This window comes from Populus alba, chromosome 6, assembly GCF_005239225.2.
Source record: "Populus alba chromosome 6, ASM523922v2, whole genome shotgun sequence".
NCBI classification, from domain to species: domain Eukaryota; kingdom Viridiplantae; phylum Streptophyta; class Magnoliopsida; order Malpighiales; family Salicaceae; genus Populus; species Populus alba.
This window is the reverse complement of record NC_133289.1, coordinates 8,787,986-8,802,353: the sequence shown is the minus strand read 5'-3', so window position 1 is coordinate 8,802,353 and position 14,368 is coordinate 8,787,986. Positions and strand designations below refer to the sequence as shown.

Genomic DNA, 14,368 nt, shown 5'->3' with positions numbered 1-14,368 from the left:
ACGGTTTTTATTTAAATTGTTATTGTAACACCCCACTGTACTAATAAGATATTATCCGCTTTGGCTCACAGGCCTCACGGATTTGTTATTGTTAGCCACGTATGGCCTCAAAACGCGTCTTATACTAGTTAAGGTAAGCATGTTTATATAAAGCCCTCCCTAAGTCCTCACCTGTCAATATGGAATATTATAGTTATTCTAAATAACGATTCTTCAATAGCCATGATTTCCAACAACGATTCTTTACAAACTATGTCATTTTCTCAAAACTTCTCAAAATTGTGTCATTTCCTATCAACTTTCTTGGAACTATGTTAGTTTTCAAAAAAAATCCTTTAACTTCTAAGATCCATTAATCAATTAATTAATTAAATGTGATTTGATGACATTTTGCAATGATGTAAGTGATTGATTCTTTCACATTAAAATCATTAGATTTTTTTATTTTTTTTAAATATCCCACTAAGAAAGAAAATTTGGAAAAACAACATAATTAAAAATTTATTTAAAAAAAATAATATAGTTTGAGTAATTACAATTGACGTTTACAACTCTAAAGTTCCATGTCTCATTTGCAACTTTAGACCTCTTTTAAATAAATGTGGTTGAGAAAATTTCTCTAGCCTCTTGAATCTCTTTATAAAAAACAACCAACTCAACAAACTTAATTAATAAGATAATATCAATTCAATTATAAATGAATAAAAAATCATTCTAACACATGGATAATCAACTTCTTGCTTTTCATTTCTTTTTAATTCAAATCCCTATATAGTTGAATTGATCTTATTTGTTAAGTTGCTTGGTATTTTAATAGAATGTTGAGAAGTTGGAGAAATTGCTTCAGCAAAATATATATATATATATTGAATAAGTTGCAATTAACACATGTGACTTTTTATAGTCGTAGGGTGTCAACTTTAACTCTTCAACTCTTCAGATTATGTTGTTTCTTCAAATAAGTTTTTAATTATGTTATTTAAAAAAAAAAAAATCTTTTATTGTGCTACTTTTAAAAAAAACTTGTAGTTTGGAACTAGAAATCGCACATTTTAAGCTAGAAGAAAAAAATAAGGGAGATTATATACTTTGGCTAACCAGCATTACACAGAGCTTTGGAATTTGTATGGATTTCTTTCGGTAAACAATTGCCTAGAAATCGGGCTGAGTTCAATTCTTCCTGGTAGCGAAAAGTCTGAAAACTAATTTAATTGATTGAATGGAATATTCCTCACACAAGGCTTTGTCAACCATTGAGCTTCAAGTGAAAAATAAAATAAAAGGGAGAGATAGAGAGAGAGATACATTCTCTAAAAGTATTACAACCCAACACAATTTGTTGAAGTTGTGATTCCACCGTCCACAACAAGATTATGACCACTGACATACTTTGATTCATCGCTAGCTAGATAAAGAGCAGCTTCAGCTATATCTCTAGCCCTTAGAGTTGGACCTTTTAGGTTAGCCAGCCCTCTAACAAAGTCCTCCATCTTCTCCACTTCCTTTTCACTAGGCAGTCCAAAATTCAAGGAATCTTCCTCTTCGCCACTACTTCTCCAGGCATTAACAAGCATAGATGTGGCCACCCCAAATGGAGAAATGCAATTAACTCGAATTCCATACCGGCCAAGCTCACAAGCTGTGTTCTTTGTGAGTCCAACAATGGCATGCTTTGAAGCTGTGTAAGCATGAGGACCAAGCCCTCCCATGACACCAGCCACACTAGCTGTGGAAATAATACACCCATCTCCTCTAGGAATCATCACTCGTGCTGCGTGCTTAATTCCTAGTGCCATTCCTCTAACATTCACATGCATGACACGGTCAAATTCGTCTACATCAAAATCAACAATGCTCTTGTTCTTTGATTGATTTCCAAGCACCCCAGCATTGTTGAAAAGAATATCCAACTTACCATATTGAGAAATCGTGGAGTTTATCAGGTTCTCAATGTCTTTTTCTAAGCTAACATCACAATGAACAAAGGAAACTGAAGGGGCTAATGAGTTTACGAGCGAAGTTCCAAGAGCATCCTCAACATCAGCAATGACTACTCTGGCACCTTGCCTTGCAAAAAGTCTTACTATGGCCTCTCCAATTCCTCGCGCACCGCCTGTGACTATTGCAACTCTTCCCTCCAATCTACACAACAGCACCGAACAATTTGAACAAAGACCTTTGATGTTTTAAACATTCAACCTAGCTAGGTACTAATTAATTCCCTTCCTTACGGTTTCTAGCTGGTATAAAGAAAAGCTAGAGAACATAGATATGGAAACACAAATTAAGAAATTAAGGTAAAGGAGCAAATACCTTCCAGGAGAGCGAGTGCTGTTTTCTGTCGACTTTTCCCTTCCCAAGACATGAACGCTTTGAAGGGTTTTCTCTTGCATCACTTGAGCAGGCATGATTTATCACAGTAGAAAAACTGTATGTGAGAGGGAAAGAGAGATGGAGAGAGAGAGAGAGAGAGAGAGAGAGAGAGAGAGAGAGAGAGAGAGAGAGAGAGAGAGAGAGATTGTTGTTGGTAAGGATAGCAATACGGTGGAGGGTTATATAGAGGCGACGGATGCAACAAGGTTCTGGGGTTTAAGGCTTTTTCTCTTTTGTTTGGAACTTTTTCCCCAGGTAAAGAGTATTTAAAAAAAAAAAAAATAGGGTGTTTTTAAACTTAATTTCTTAAAGAGGACATAGTTCCGTGTAGTATGTCATGTCAGAATTTAACCTTTTAAGTTCTTGGAAGAAAAAAAAAGCGCCATGTTTTCAATATCTCTTGATCTCTTAATTTCTCACTGAACACGTCTTTCATCTCTTACTTGCATATTTGATTTTGAAAGTTTTCTTGTTTGACATTTTCATTAATTCCATTTAAATTTGCAGTTGCAGACGAAATTCTAAGTGCATTGCATATCATTGTAGAGTTTATCATTTATAATTGAATGCAAAATAATTCTGTAAACGTATGGAGAGAAGGGAATACTTTATTCAGGATCTCCCATCGTCTCAAAGATCAAAACATGTTTTTTTAATTTTAAAAGTTTTAAGATGAACTCGCGCGTGTGTCTATTAATTGATATTAAAAATAAAACAAATTTAAAAATACCACATTCTCTACGTCAAGTGGATACATTTAAGAGATTTTTAAAAAAATAAGAAATATTAAAATAAAAACTGGTTTTCATAATAATATTAATCACATAAAAAAGATAATGACATGAATATATATCGTGTTTTCCAACATGGCAAAGCACCCTATTTAATAATCAAGGCAAAAAAAGTTTATTTTGAGAATACTAAAAAAAACAAAAACAAAAAACCCACCTATCATTTGGCCCACAAGTACTGCCACGGAATAAACTGCCTAAAAAAAGTTTTCAAAACACGTAATTGACCAAACTATTCTCAGAAGTTTCAAAGATTCGTCCCGCTAGCTACTACCTAGCATGACGCTACAATAGTCAATACTGGTTGTTAAATTGTGACCTATGGCATGCTGACAACTGTCTGGCCTTATGGATTTGCCCTCATTTTCAACCATTGAGACCAGTGCTGTCGTTTCAAACTTCGTTTTATACAAAAAAAACCCTTAAAAACTTTTGAAACTTCAATTCAATTACCGTCTAAAATAAAGCGCTGATTTCTTTTGAAGGTTTGTTTTTAAATATATATTCAAGAAAAGACTCGAATAAAAAAAAAAAAAAAAACGAGATACAATTGGCTCTGCAGAAGCATACATACATATATGCTACGTCGTTCTACTGGAATAGACTTGCTTCAGCCAGCAAACTACCAGGAAATGAGAGGTGATAAATATTTATCAATCTAGGTGCTGGTGTGGGCTGGGTGTGCCAGTCTTTAACTAGCCAGAAATTAAGATCTTTTGCAACTAAAACGGATTTTCCTCTCATTTCATATTCCAGTACCCAACCCCACTCCCACCCCTAAAATTAAAAAAAAAAAAAAAAAAAAAAAAACCAGTCATATTTTTAGAATCAACAAAACTAAATTTTTCCTTTTGATTTGATTGAAGAAAAAAAGCCATAAGAAAACCTAAAATCTTGATTCCATATAATATATGATATATAAAAACTTTATATTATATAAATGCACAAGAACCACAATCTCTGGCTTTGTTCTTTTCTAGGGATATTGTACAGTCTGGACCTTAGGGGTTTAATAAATGTTTAATAGATTTGATTCCATATGCGTTCCACAAAAATATGGGTTTGTTAATTTCTGTGTGTAGAATATTTCGCTTAATTTCCCGGTTCATGGAGTACATAATCGCATTATATATATATATATATATATTGTTGAACGGGGGATTTGTAATTTAACCATTTTTTTCTCATTTTATGTTATTTTCTAATATAGTAGATGATAATATAGAAAAGTTGATGAGAGAAAATATATTTTTTAAACAAAGTAATATTAAATTAAAATGGTCAACCTAATTAAGAGATAATTAATTAATTTTTGAAACTGAAAATTATCTAATTTATTTTATAAAATTAGGGGGATTGATTCATAGTTTTATGACTCTTTTTATTTCGTAAGGGTCATAGACTCTTCTTGTTCTTTTCTTTTCTTTTCTTTTTGTCGATTGGAAGTGCCAGAAATGTGGAGTCGTCAGTATTCGGCCGGCTGCTCGTGACCACACAAAAACATAATGAGCCAAAGCTAGTGTTTCTAGTGATGGCTAGTGATGAATGCAGCTATATTTTAAGTACTCTACGTATTTAATTAATTGCCTTTATTTTCCTACTATTTAAAGGGCCATAATTTTGGCGTCAAGTGGTTTATGACTAAATTTGTGTAGTTTCAACTTTCAAGGTGTAGTCTTTGTCCTCTAATAAAAAAAAAAACAAAAACACACACAAAGTGTTTGTTTTGGTGTTCAAAAGTTATTTTCTATTTTTTTTGTTCTAAATAATATTTTATGATTTTGGTATTTGATGTTCTATGTCAAAAATAAATTTTAAAAAAATAAAATTTATATATTATTAATTTTAATATATTTTAAAATAAAAAATACTTTAAAAAAAAACTATTATTTCAAATACTATCTAAGTCAAATTTACTACGTATCCTCACACTCTATCATTTCCTTAATTATATCTTTAAATAAAAGTTATTAGCTAGGGTTGTTTATTTAAACGAGAATCACGCCAAAATCCTCATGAAAGATTGCATACTTGAGGAAGCCAATCTGGCAAGCAGGAAAGAGTAGATTTTGCAAATGTTTAAAAAACTGGACATGTGTAGCACGACCATGCAAAATATTACGTTAAAACAATTCCAATAAAAAGGGTCAAAACCAAATAAACAATAATTAATTGCAATTATCGATAGGGCCATACGCTGGCTCTTCTGCATATATATATTTCCATTGGCTCCCATGGCATTAAAAAAACTTGTGTGAAGTAGCCAGCCTCTCTCTTTTTTTCTAATTAATTACATGTTGCAATAAATAACACAAATTAAGAACTATATATTTATATATATATGAAGCCAAGGAGTGAAAAATAATCTTGAGTAGAGCTACTATAGACAATGGTCACCTAATTGATGATCTTTGCTTGATTATGTTGTTATTAAGGATCTTAGTTGCTTGATTATGTTGTTAAGTAGTTGCTTGATTATGTTGTTAAGTGAAGTTTGAGAAATAATTCGAACAAGACAAGATGTCAATGCCATAGATCCTGGTGTTGTTCAAGGAGAAATTTCATGGTGGAGTGGAGTCCATTGGTTATAGGGCTAGCCATGTCAAAAAATAAATAAAATTATTACACTATAAATTAAACAACTAAGACTAGTCTTACTGTAGACAGTTGTTGTTAGATTGTCCATCCACTTAATTACTTATTTCATTATTCATAGGTTTTTTTTTTATATCCTTCAATTTTTTTCGGTGATTAAAATTTATTTTTTTTACTATTTTATCCTTAATAATTATACTGAACATGGTTTTATATATTGAGATTGATTTTACTTTACATGCTCTCATGTATGCAATGTATCATATAATATTCGAACAACATATTAAAAATCAATATAACAAAATAGAATTTTAGATTATTGTTAAAAAAAATGAAAAAAAGGGGCAAAATTAACATTAAAAAGGCTGCTTTTTTTCTTTTATAGGGTTCAAAAGTTGTGGAAAACTTCAATTTTGCCCCTAAAATTTTTAATTATTGAATATTTAGCCACATTACTTTACGAGATTATATTTTGGTCCTGAACTCACATTTCACTCTATGAATTTTGAAAAATAAAAAGATAAAGTCATAGGAAAAAAAAATAGGAGAGTGAAATATTTTGGCCCGTCATATTGATTACTAAAAAAATTCATCTTAGACGGTAGAGTTTGATGAAAAAAGGTTTTTTGCCTTTATCAAGGCTGAAAACAAAGTAGATTAAGGCTCATAAAGCCTTTTTTTTAAAAAAAAATGTTTGACTTTTTTTTTTTCGAGTGATTTGGTATTGTTTTGGGGTTGAAAATAGGATTATTAAGGTTTTTTAGAATGTTTAAAGATTTTTTAGGCAAAAATAAGTTAAAAAAATAAATTTTTTCTGTTTAAAAACTCAGACCTTCCACTTTTTTGGTCACTGGAAAATATATTAATGGAGGACACATCTTTTATCTTTACAGGTAACATGTCATTCTCTTTTTATTTTTGAAGAGGAAAAAAAAAAAACTAGGTGTCCAGGCCTGGCTTTCAAGCCCATGCATGACTGGGCCTTTCTGAATGTACAACCCAGTTGTGCTGAGCTTTCTGAATAAAGCTCGAGATTTGGGTTTGGTCAAAATTGTCAACACCGGGAACAATACAAGTAATTTATTGGGGTTTAATCGAAGAAGTAACACCATTCTAAACTACACATAGAAAGCACAATAATAAATCCCTTCTATTTTTACATTTTGAAAGTATTTAAAAAAAAATAATTTTTTAAATATTTTAATATTGTTTAATATTAATATTAAAAATAAAAAAAATATATTATTTTAATATATTTTCAAATAAAAATATATTTTAAAAACAACACTAACTACCATCTACAAAAACAAAACCATCCTTGTGTTTCAACTTGAACCCGATCGTACACCATCCAATTCTTGTTTCCATCACGTATCTGCACCACCGCCAGCAATACTCTCTCTCTGAATCCTTCTTGAACTCCACTAATAATCCTTTCTCCACCGCTTGGTTCACTGGTTTATCTTCTAAAACCTCTCCACCCGTCGTTAATCTACCCAGTCATTATCACTTTCTTTTTCAATTACACACATCAAAATCACATAATAATAATAATTACAGATATTTTTTCTTAATAATAGATTAGGAAGGTCAAGATGAGAGGGAATTTGATAGCAGAGCAAATGCCTTGGCGTTTGCGTTTGCGATGAGGAGCCAGCTCTTCCAACACCGTATCAACGAAACTTTGAAGGGAGTAGCTTCGTGCATCGCCATGACCAAGGTTTTTTGTTTTTTTTGTTTTTATTAAAACTATGATAAGCTTTTATTTAAAAACATTATTTATGATTAAAAAAGACATGATTTCATTAAAAAATAAATGCAATTAAAAGACAACCAGGCTGATAAGAAAAAACAACTCCAAATATACAGTCAACTGAGTTAAGAGAGTTAACATTTTATTTTCTCCTTATTAAAGGTTCTTTTTTTTTTTTTCCTTTTATTTGGAAGAGAAATATAGTCATCCATGCTTGCACGTCCCTCCTCCTTCTATATTCATGCCAAGGAACCTATGTTTTAAGCCATTGTATGCTTAAGGGCTAGAATGTTTGAATTTGCGGTTTAACTTGTTTTTTTAATATTGTTTTCAATTATTTTTTATTTAAATTAATATTTTTAAATGTTTTTGATAATTTTAATGTACTAAATTAATAAATAATATATCTTCCAACAAGACAACATTAAGAGCCAAAGCAGAAATGACACAAATACACGAACTCTTCCACTTCTCATCCAGGTTCAAGGTGCTGAATCCTTGTTTGTCTTCTCCTCTGAAACCTGAATAATTAACCAAAAAAAAAAAAAAACAAATTTCGAACTCTTACCTATAGCTATAGCTCGTCTACAAAAGAGGTGAAATGAAAATTGTTGAGAAACTTCAAATTAAAGGCATCCAATTAATGTTTTGATAGGAGAAGAATTCCTAAATCAACTAGGAATTATAGTGTAAAAGAATTTGGGTGCCTTCGAACTCAACAGCAGCAGCCAGCACTAGACGCAGTAGCAGCCAGCACCAGACGCAACAATAGGTTCTTCCAACAGCAGTCACAATGTTTCAGCTACAGTAGTCACTCGTTCCAGTAGGTTACATTCCAGCAAATAAGACCAGCAGCAGATCATCGCAGCAGCAGGAGTACCAGTCTTCGACGCAGCAGAAATCTCTAAGGCAGCAACAGTCTTCAACATGAAAGAAGTTTTTTTGCTGCCCGGAATTTTTTGAAAGAACATTAGCAAAACCAAGTGCAAATCTAGATAGCAGCAGCAACTTTCACGTGTCAGTTAACAACATAATGCTATATAAAATTAAATGAACTAATATCTATTAGAATTTTGTTGAAGAATTTAATATTTGAGAGTATAAAATTATATTTATATCCTCGTGTATCAAAAATATAAAAAATAAAAAATAAATGTGATGCTAAAATTTAAACTTTAAAACGGTTAAGATTTAATCTAATAATGTAAAGATTTCCTCAAGAAATGAGATCTGCTTTAAATTTTAGATGAGACAAAAAATAGAAATACGACTTAAAATAACAATTAATCAATAATGAAGCTTGCCATAGATATAGAAACACTAGAGGTGATACATTTTTTTTCCTTACACAACCAATCTCCTTACTCAGACTCTTATAGTCTTTAAGTTTTATAATGATCATGATATTAAATGGTGACTCTCTCAAATCATAATTTTATGATTAAACTCTAAACACCCCTCAATCTAGGAGGTAGCTCTACCATTCGACGTCGTACACGTCACGACAAGATGGCGACTCTACTTGGGAACAAACCCAAAATCTCTAGATGGACTAAGCTTTGTTGATTGTTTGTTGTGTCTTACATTATTTATGCTTTATTTTATTTTTGCCTTATTTTTCATTTGTTGGTGATTTAATTTTAGCACATATTTTTTTACGTATTGTTCATGCATAAGTACATCGAAATGGACTCATGCCTTCATGCATTTTAAATTCTAAGAGTATAAACTCAATTCTAAGTTAGGAGGGGAGGTATCGTTCTAGTTTAGATTTTTAGTTAGGGTTTAGATTCATGAAACATCTAATTATAATCTAAGTGTTTACTTGGTAATGGTAGTCATATTATCCCCCAATCATTCATTGTAAACTCATATTATACTGCCTCCAAAAGAGGTGTTCACCAAGTAGATTATAGATCCATTTTTTAATTTTATCATTTAATATTATGTCAGTTGGGAATTGAGCTTTATAATCTATTTTGATTAGTTTTTTTATGAGGATATATTGGTCTCATGATTAAGGTTGCGGGTTTTGGTATTTTAACCCCGATTAAATTAGGTCATTTTTTATTTTATTTTTTAAGAGGTTATCTTAGTCTCATGTCCTCCAACATTGGATTTTTTTTTATTGGGTTATCCTCCGTCTCATGACCTGGGTTGAGGTTTGACAGATTAATCCAGTTGACTTAATTTTTTTTTTAATTAATTTTTTCCCAATTTCATAATTTAATAATGTTTTTGATTAAGAATTAGACTTCATAATTTATTTTGGTTTGATTTTTGTGAGGTTATCCCAACCTTATAACCCGAGAATAGTGCTTAATGGGTTAACCCATATTAACTTGACTTATTTTTTGTGTTATTTTTTCAATTATTGTTTTTTACAATTTTCATCGTTCGACATTGGATCTGATAGGATCAATTGGGAATTGAGCTTCATAATTTATTCTTTATGAAGTTATCTCAATCTCATAATCAGAGTCTCAGATTTGACAAGTTAATCTGGGTTATATCAAGTTATTTTTTTCTATGAGGTTATCTTAGTCTCATGACTCGGTTCATAGGTTTGACATATTGATTTGGATCATTTTTTTTTTTTTTTTAATTGATTGCTTTTCTTAATCTCATCCTTAAACATTGGACTAATTAGGAATTAAACTTCGTAATTTGTTTTGATTTTCTTTTTATAGAGTTATCTCGATCTTAAGACTCGAGTCACGAGTTTGACATGTTAGCTCGGGTTGCTTTTTCAGGTCCTTTTTTCATTGATTTTTTTTATTTTCACCCTTTAACATTGGATTGATTGGAAATTAGGCTTTATAATTTATTTTGACTTTGTTTTTTATAGGAGTTATCATAATCTTATAACTGGGTTACAAATTTGACATGTTAACCCAGGTCAACCCAAGTCAATCCATTATGTTATTATCTTAAAAATTCTTTTGAGTAAAACTGTATTTTTATGAGTCGTCCAGGTTGCTTTTGGACTCGCAAAGTCAATTGAATCATGTCAAGTCAACCTCCACATGGTTTAATTTTTTTTCCACTAAAAAAACATTAGCAATATCTGAATATCCTTTTACATTCAAGAAAAAATTGACTCAACCTGCAATGTAGTGCGAGTAAATGATCTAGTCTAATCTATAACGTATTTGTATGCTTGTAAAATTTTCTTATTAGAAAAATTAAAAGGCATGAGGTTTTTACTATATCCCCACGTTCTATAAACACAAAATATAAAGCAATATGGATTCACATAATGCTCTCTTTTTTTATGCTTGAATTTTTTTCCTCTTTAATTGCATCCTATTATGATTGAATTAGTGACTTATTTATTATAATTTGTTATAGAGAAACATAATTAAAAGATCAAGGACTAAATTCATAATGAAAAAACTTCTTTTTGGTCCTTATATTTCCCTTTTTCTTCAATCACAATTCCCTTAAATTTTTCGAAGTTCTGTTTTGGTTCAAAAATTTATTTTTTTTATTTTTTAGTCTTTAGTTTGATAGAGAAAAAAAACATCAGAAAATAATGAAAAAAAAAAAAAAATCATCAGTTGGCCACATTCTAGCCATGAAAAATATCATTTTTTATGTCAAAGGCTCTCAATTGATGAGAGAAGTTTCATTTCCCTTTATATTGCTATGGAAAAAGTAGATAGAGGCTGAGAGATAATTTTATTTTTAGTTTGATTTTTTAAGATAAATTTAAGAGTGTTTTGAGTTTATTTATTGATTTGTTGATATTAAAAGGGTGTTTTAGATGAAAACATGTTGAAAATGGTTTTTTGGATAAAAAAAACCTCTTAGCTCGATTTGTTGACCACTTCTCTAGTGTTAAAAAAAAAACAAAAAAAATAGGGTAGACCATCCACTCCTTTAGAAAAATAAATTAAAAATAATAATAAAAGATTAGGCGCTCAAGTTTGCACCTTTTTTTTTTATGGGCCGAGGACGCTAGGTCACTCAAGTCTAGTCACTTTGATATTTAATTAAATACATATACAAGTTTTTTAATTTATAATTAAATATTTTTTTAAAGTAAAAAAACATGTATATTTAATTTTCTAGGTTGACAAAGATTTTTGCTAGATTTAATGCAAAAACGTGGGCTAAGGATTAGTTTACGTTCAAACTATGTTGTGTGTGCACTGTTTAAGTTTAATAGAATTGTTTTTTAAAAAAAAAAATAGTGAAAAACGAATCATGGCCTCATTTGCATTTGGGTCATTATAACTCAAAATTAAGAACTGAGGTGTTGGGTTACCCCCGAATATACTTGTCTATATTAATAGATCAGTACTGGAGCTAACAAATGCATGCAGACAAGCTTAGCTTGGCAATATAGGTAAAGAAAAGGAAAGAAGACACGGTACACAGAGTGGTGGAACTCCAGCACTCGCAGACAATTATTTTTATTTGCCTGCTGCATTGATGAACACGTTCTTGCTCTCACACAGTCGTTGCAGTTGACATCTTTGGGAAATGGAAACGGCTGTGATTACTCCTCCCAAAAGCATTCTCCACCACTTACTACACCAACCTCAGCTTTAAAGCAAAGATTACATCATTATATCCATCCTTTTTCTTTCTTTCTTTCTTTCATGTATATATGCTATAACTAGTATTCTCAACTTCTTCAAAGCAGTACTGATATACTATCAACAGTCTGATATATATATATATATATATATATATAGGACACACACGAATACCTGTCTGGGAGAATAATTTATAAGATTACTTTGAACAAATGACCTAAAACCATCATCACTGTACACTAGTTTCTTGGGTAGGTGGTGTTTGTCATGGGGCCCGACCCTTTTTGGTTTGCCGAAGCCTTTAAATATGCTCCTTTCAAATCTTAACCCTCCAATATTTTGGTTGGTAAATGCAGCTTTGAATTGTTTTTTTCCCCCAAAGTCATGTTCATGTGAATTTCGCGTTTTGTCAGTGTCACAATGAAATTGTTTGTGAATTGGACACACCGAACCTTCTTCTTTCTTTTTGGGACAGTACCTTTTTTGTTTTTCCTGGGAAACAAACAACAAACATACCGAACCTTCTATCCTAGGTACTTGTGTTCTTAATTAGCTGTCAGAGGAACTTACAAGTTCTACTGGCACGACTCTCAAATTAAAACCAAGCCTTGTTTTTTTTTTTTTTTGTTGAATTTTATGATTAATCATGTTGCCCCATGTCAAAGTCTTGATTATTTACATTGCATAAATAGTATTTAAGGCAAGGCGCTAACAGTTGAAAGGGTATATATAATTCAACTGTAGTGACAGTTGATAAGGGTTCATATCTCAAGTGATGGCTTCCTTTTAAATTTATTGAAATGATTGTGATAAAAAAAAAAAAAAAAAGAAGAAGAAGAAGGAAAACTAAATCTAGTAATTTGTGTCTATTTCTTACAAGAATTTGATCCCTCAATTATAATAATGTGTAATTCTTAATCTTTTTGATGCAAGCATAATAAAAATCAAAAACGAAAAATAGACTGTAACAAAATATTCTTTTATAAATAAATGTACGGGTACAAATATAAAAAGCTTTAAATTAACAGTTCAATGGGAAAAAGAATATAGTTTTCGTTGTTGTTTAGGAACTGTTTTTTTTTTAATTTAAAATTATTTTTTAAATATTTTTATATTATTTTGATGTGTTAATATTAAAAAATAACTTTTTTAAAAATAAAAAAAATATTATTTTAAAATATTTTTGAGAAAAAAAGTAAACCACGATCGAAACTAAAAAAGAGAATTACTGGCCAAATAGCATTCGGGTCTTGTATGATACTTGTGATACCATGGAAAGAGTAGAAACTAAAAATTATGATGAAAAACCGAAACTTGAAAAGGGAAAGCTAGCAATCAGTCTCTCATGAAGAAGGCATAAAAAGAAAAGGCATTACCAGAAGAGAGAGATAGACAAAACCGTCCCATGTTCTATCTATGGTAAAAAGATTAGTCAAATAGAAGAATCTATAAAGACAAAATTCCCACGAAGCTTCCTCGATTTTAATGTCTCTGCTTTTAAAAACAGTAGCTTAGCTGATTCATGTAAAAACCCTAGATTTTGAACTGTTTCTAATCTTCTCCCTTTATTATTTATAATCCCATTTCATTATATCCCACCGAGACTATAGCTTAGTTGGACCATGGCCCCTCCTCTAAATATTCCATGGTGTACAATTTTATCCTTATGTTTAAGGGTATTTCAATAAGGCCCTCAAAACACTTGTCATATTTTACTCACCCCCCTAGTCCTCTTAATTTTTTATACATATTCTCACCTTGATTGAGAGCCCAGTTGTTTGCCAAGTTCAATTTATTTATTTATTAAAAAAAACTAAATTTCATTAGATAAAAGTATGTTTGAAAATATGATCCAACCCATGTTTCTAAAAAATTTAAAATTTTTTGTTTTTGTTTAAAATTAATATTTTGTTAGTGTTTTTGGATTGTTTTGATGTGATGATATTAAAAATAATTTTTAAAAAATAAAAAAATATCTTGATATTTTTCTAAATAAAAAAAATAATTTAAACCACAATCATAACTATTATTATAATTCTAAACAGACTCGACAGCTATTTGAAATATAATCCAACAATAAAAAAGGAGTGATATCCTGTAAAAAGCGTTGCAATCAAGTTAGATTACCGCATGCATAGCCAATATTTCTGGATCTCGTGATTCTTAAGTGGGGCCCTTAACTCACTGAATCCCCGCAGATTATCCCTTTAATCAGGTTTCAAAATATGAATAATCAAAAGCCACAAGGACGCGGTTGTATTATGTCCATGTTGTGGTACCCATTTCAGGCCATTCGTGGGCTCCACTTGAAG

At 30.8% G+C, this 14,368-nt stretch overlaps 1 protein-coding gene across 1 annotated transcript; it reads right to left on the bottom strand.

Annotated features, from left to right (window-relative positions):
* Positions 1-1,047: 1,047 nt before the first annotated feature.
* Positions 1,048-2,523, bottom strand: LOC118048151 (short-chain dehydrogenase reductase 2a). The gene is made up of 2 exons (XM_035057727.2): positions 2,314-2,523; positions 1,048-2,142 (listed from the first exon to the last, which is right to left on the bottom strand). The coding sequence occupies exons 1-2, from the start codon at positions 2,406-2,408 to the stop codon at positions 1,320-1,322; spliced, it is 918 nt and encodes a 305-aa protein (XP_034913618.1). The 5' UTR covers positions 2,409-2,523; the 3' UTR covers positions 1,048-1,319.
* Between the last annotated feature and the right edge of the window lie 11,845 nt (positions 2,524-14,368).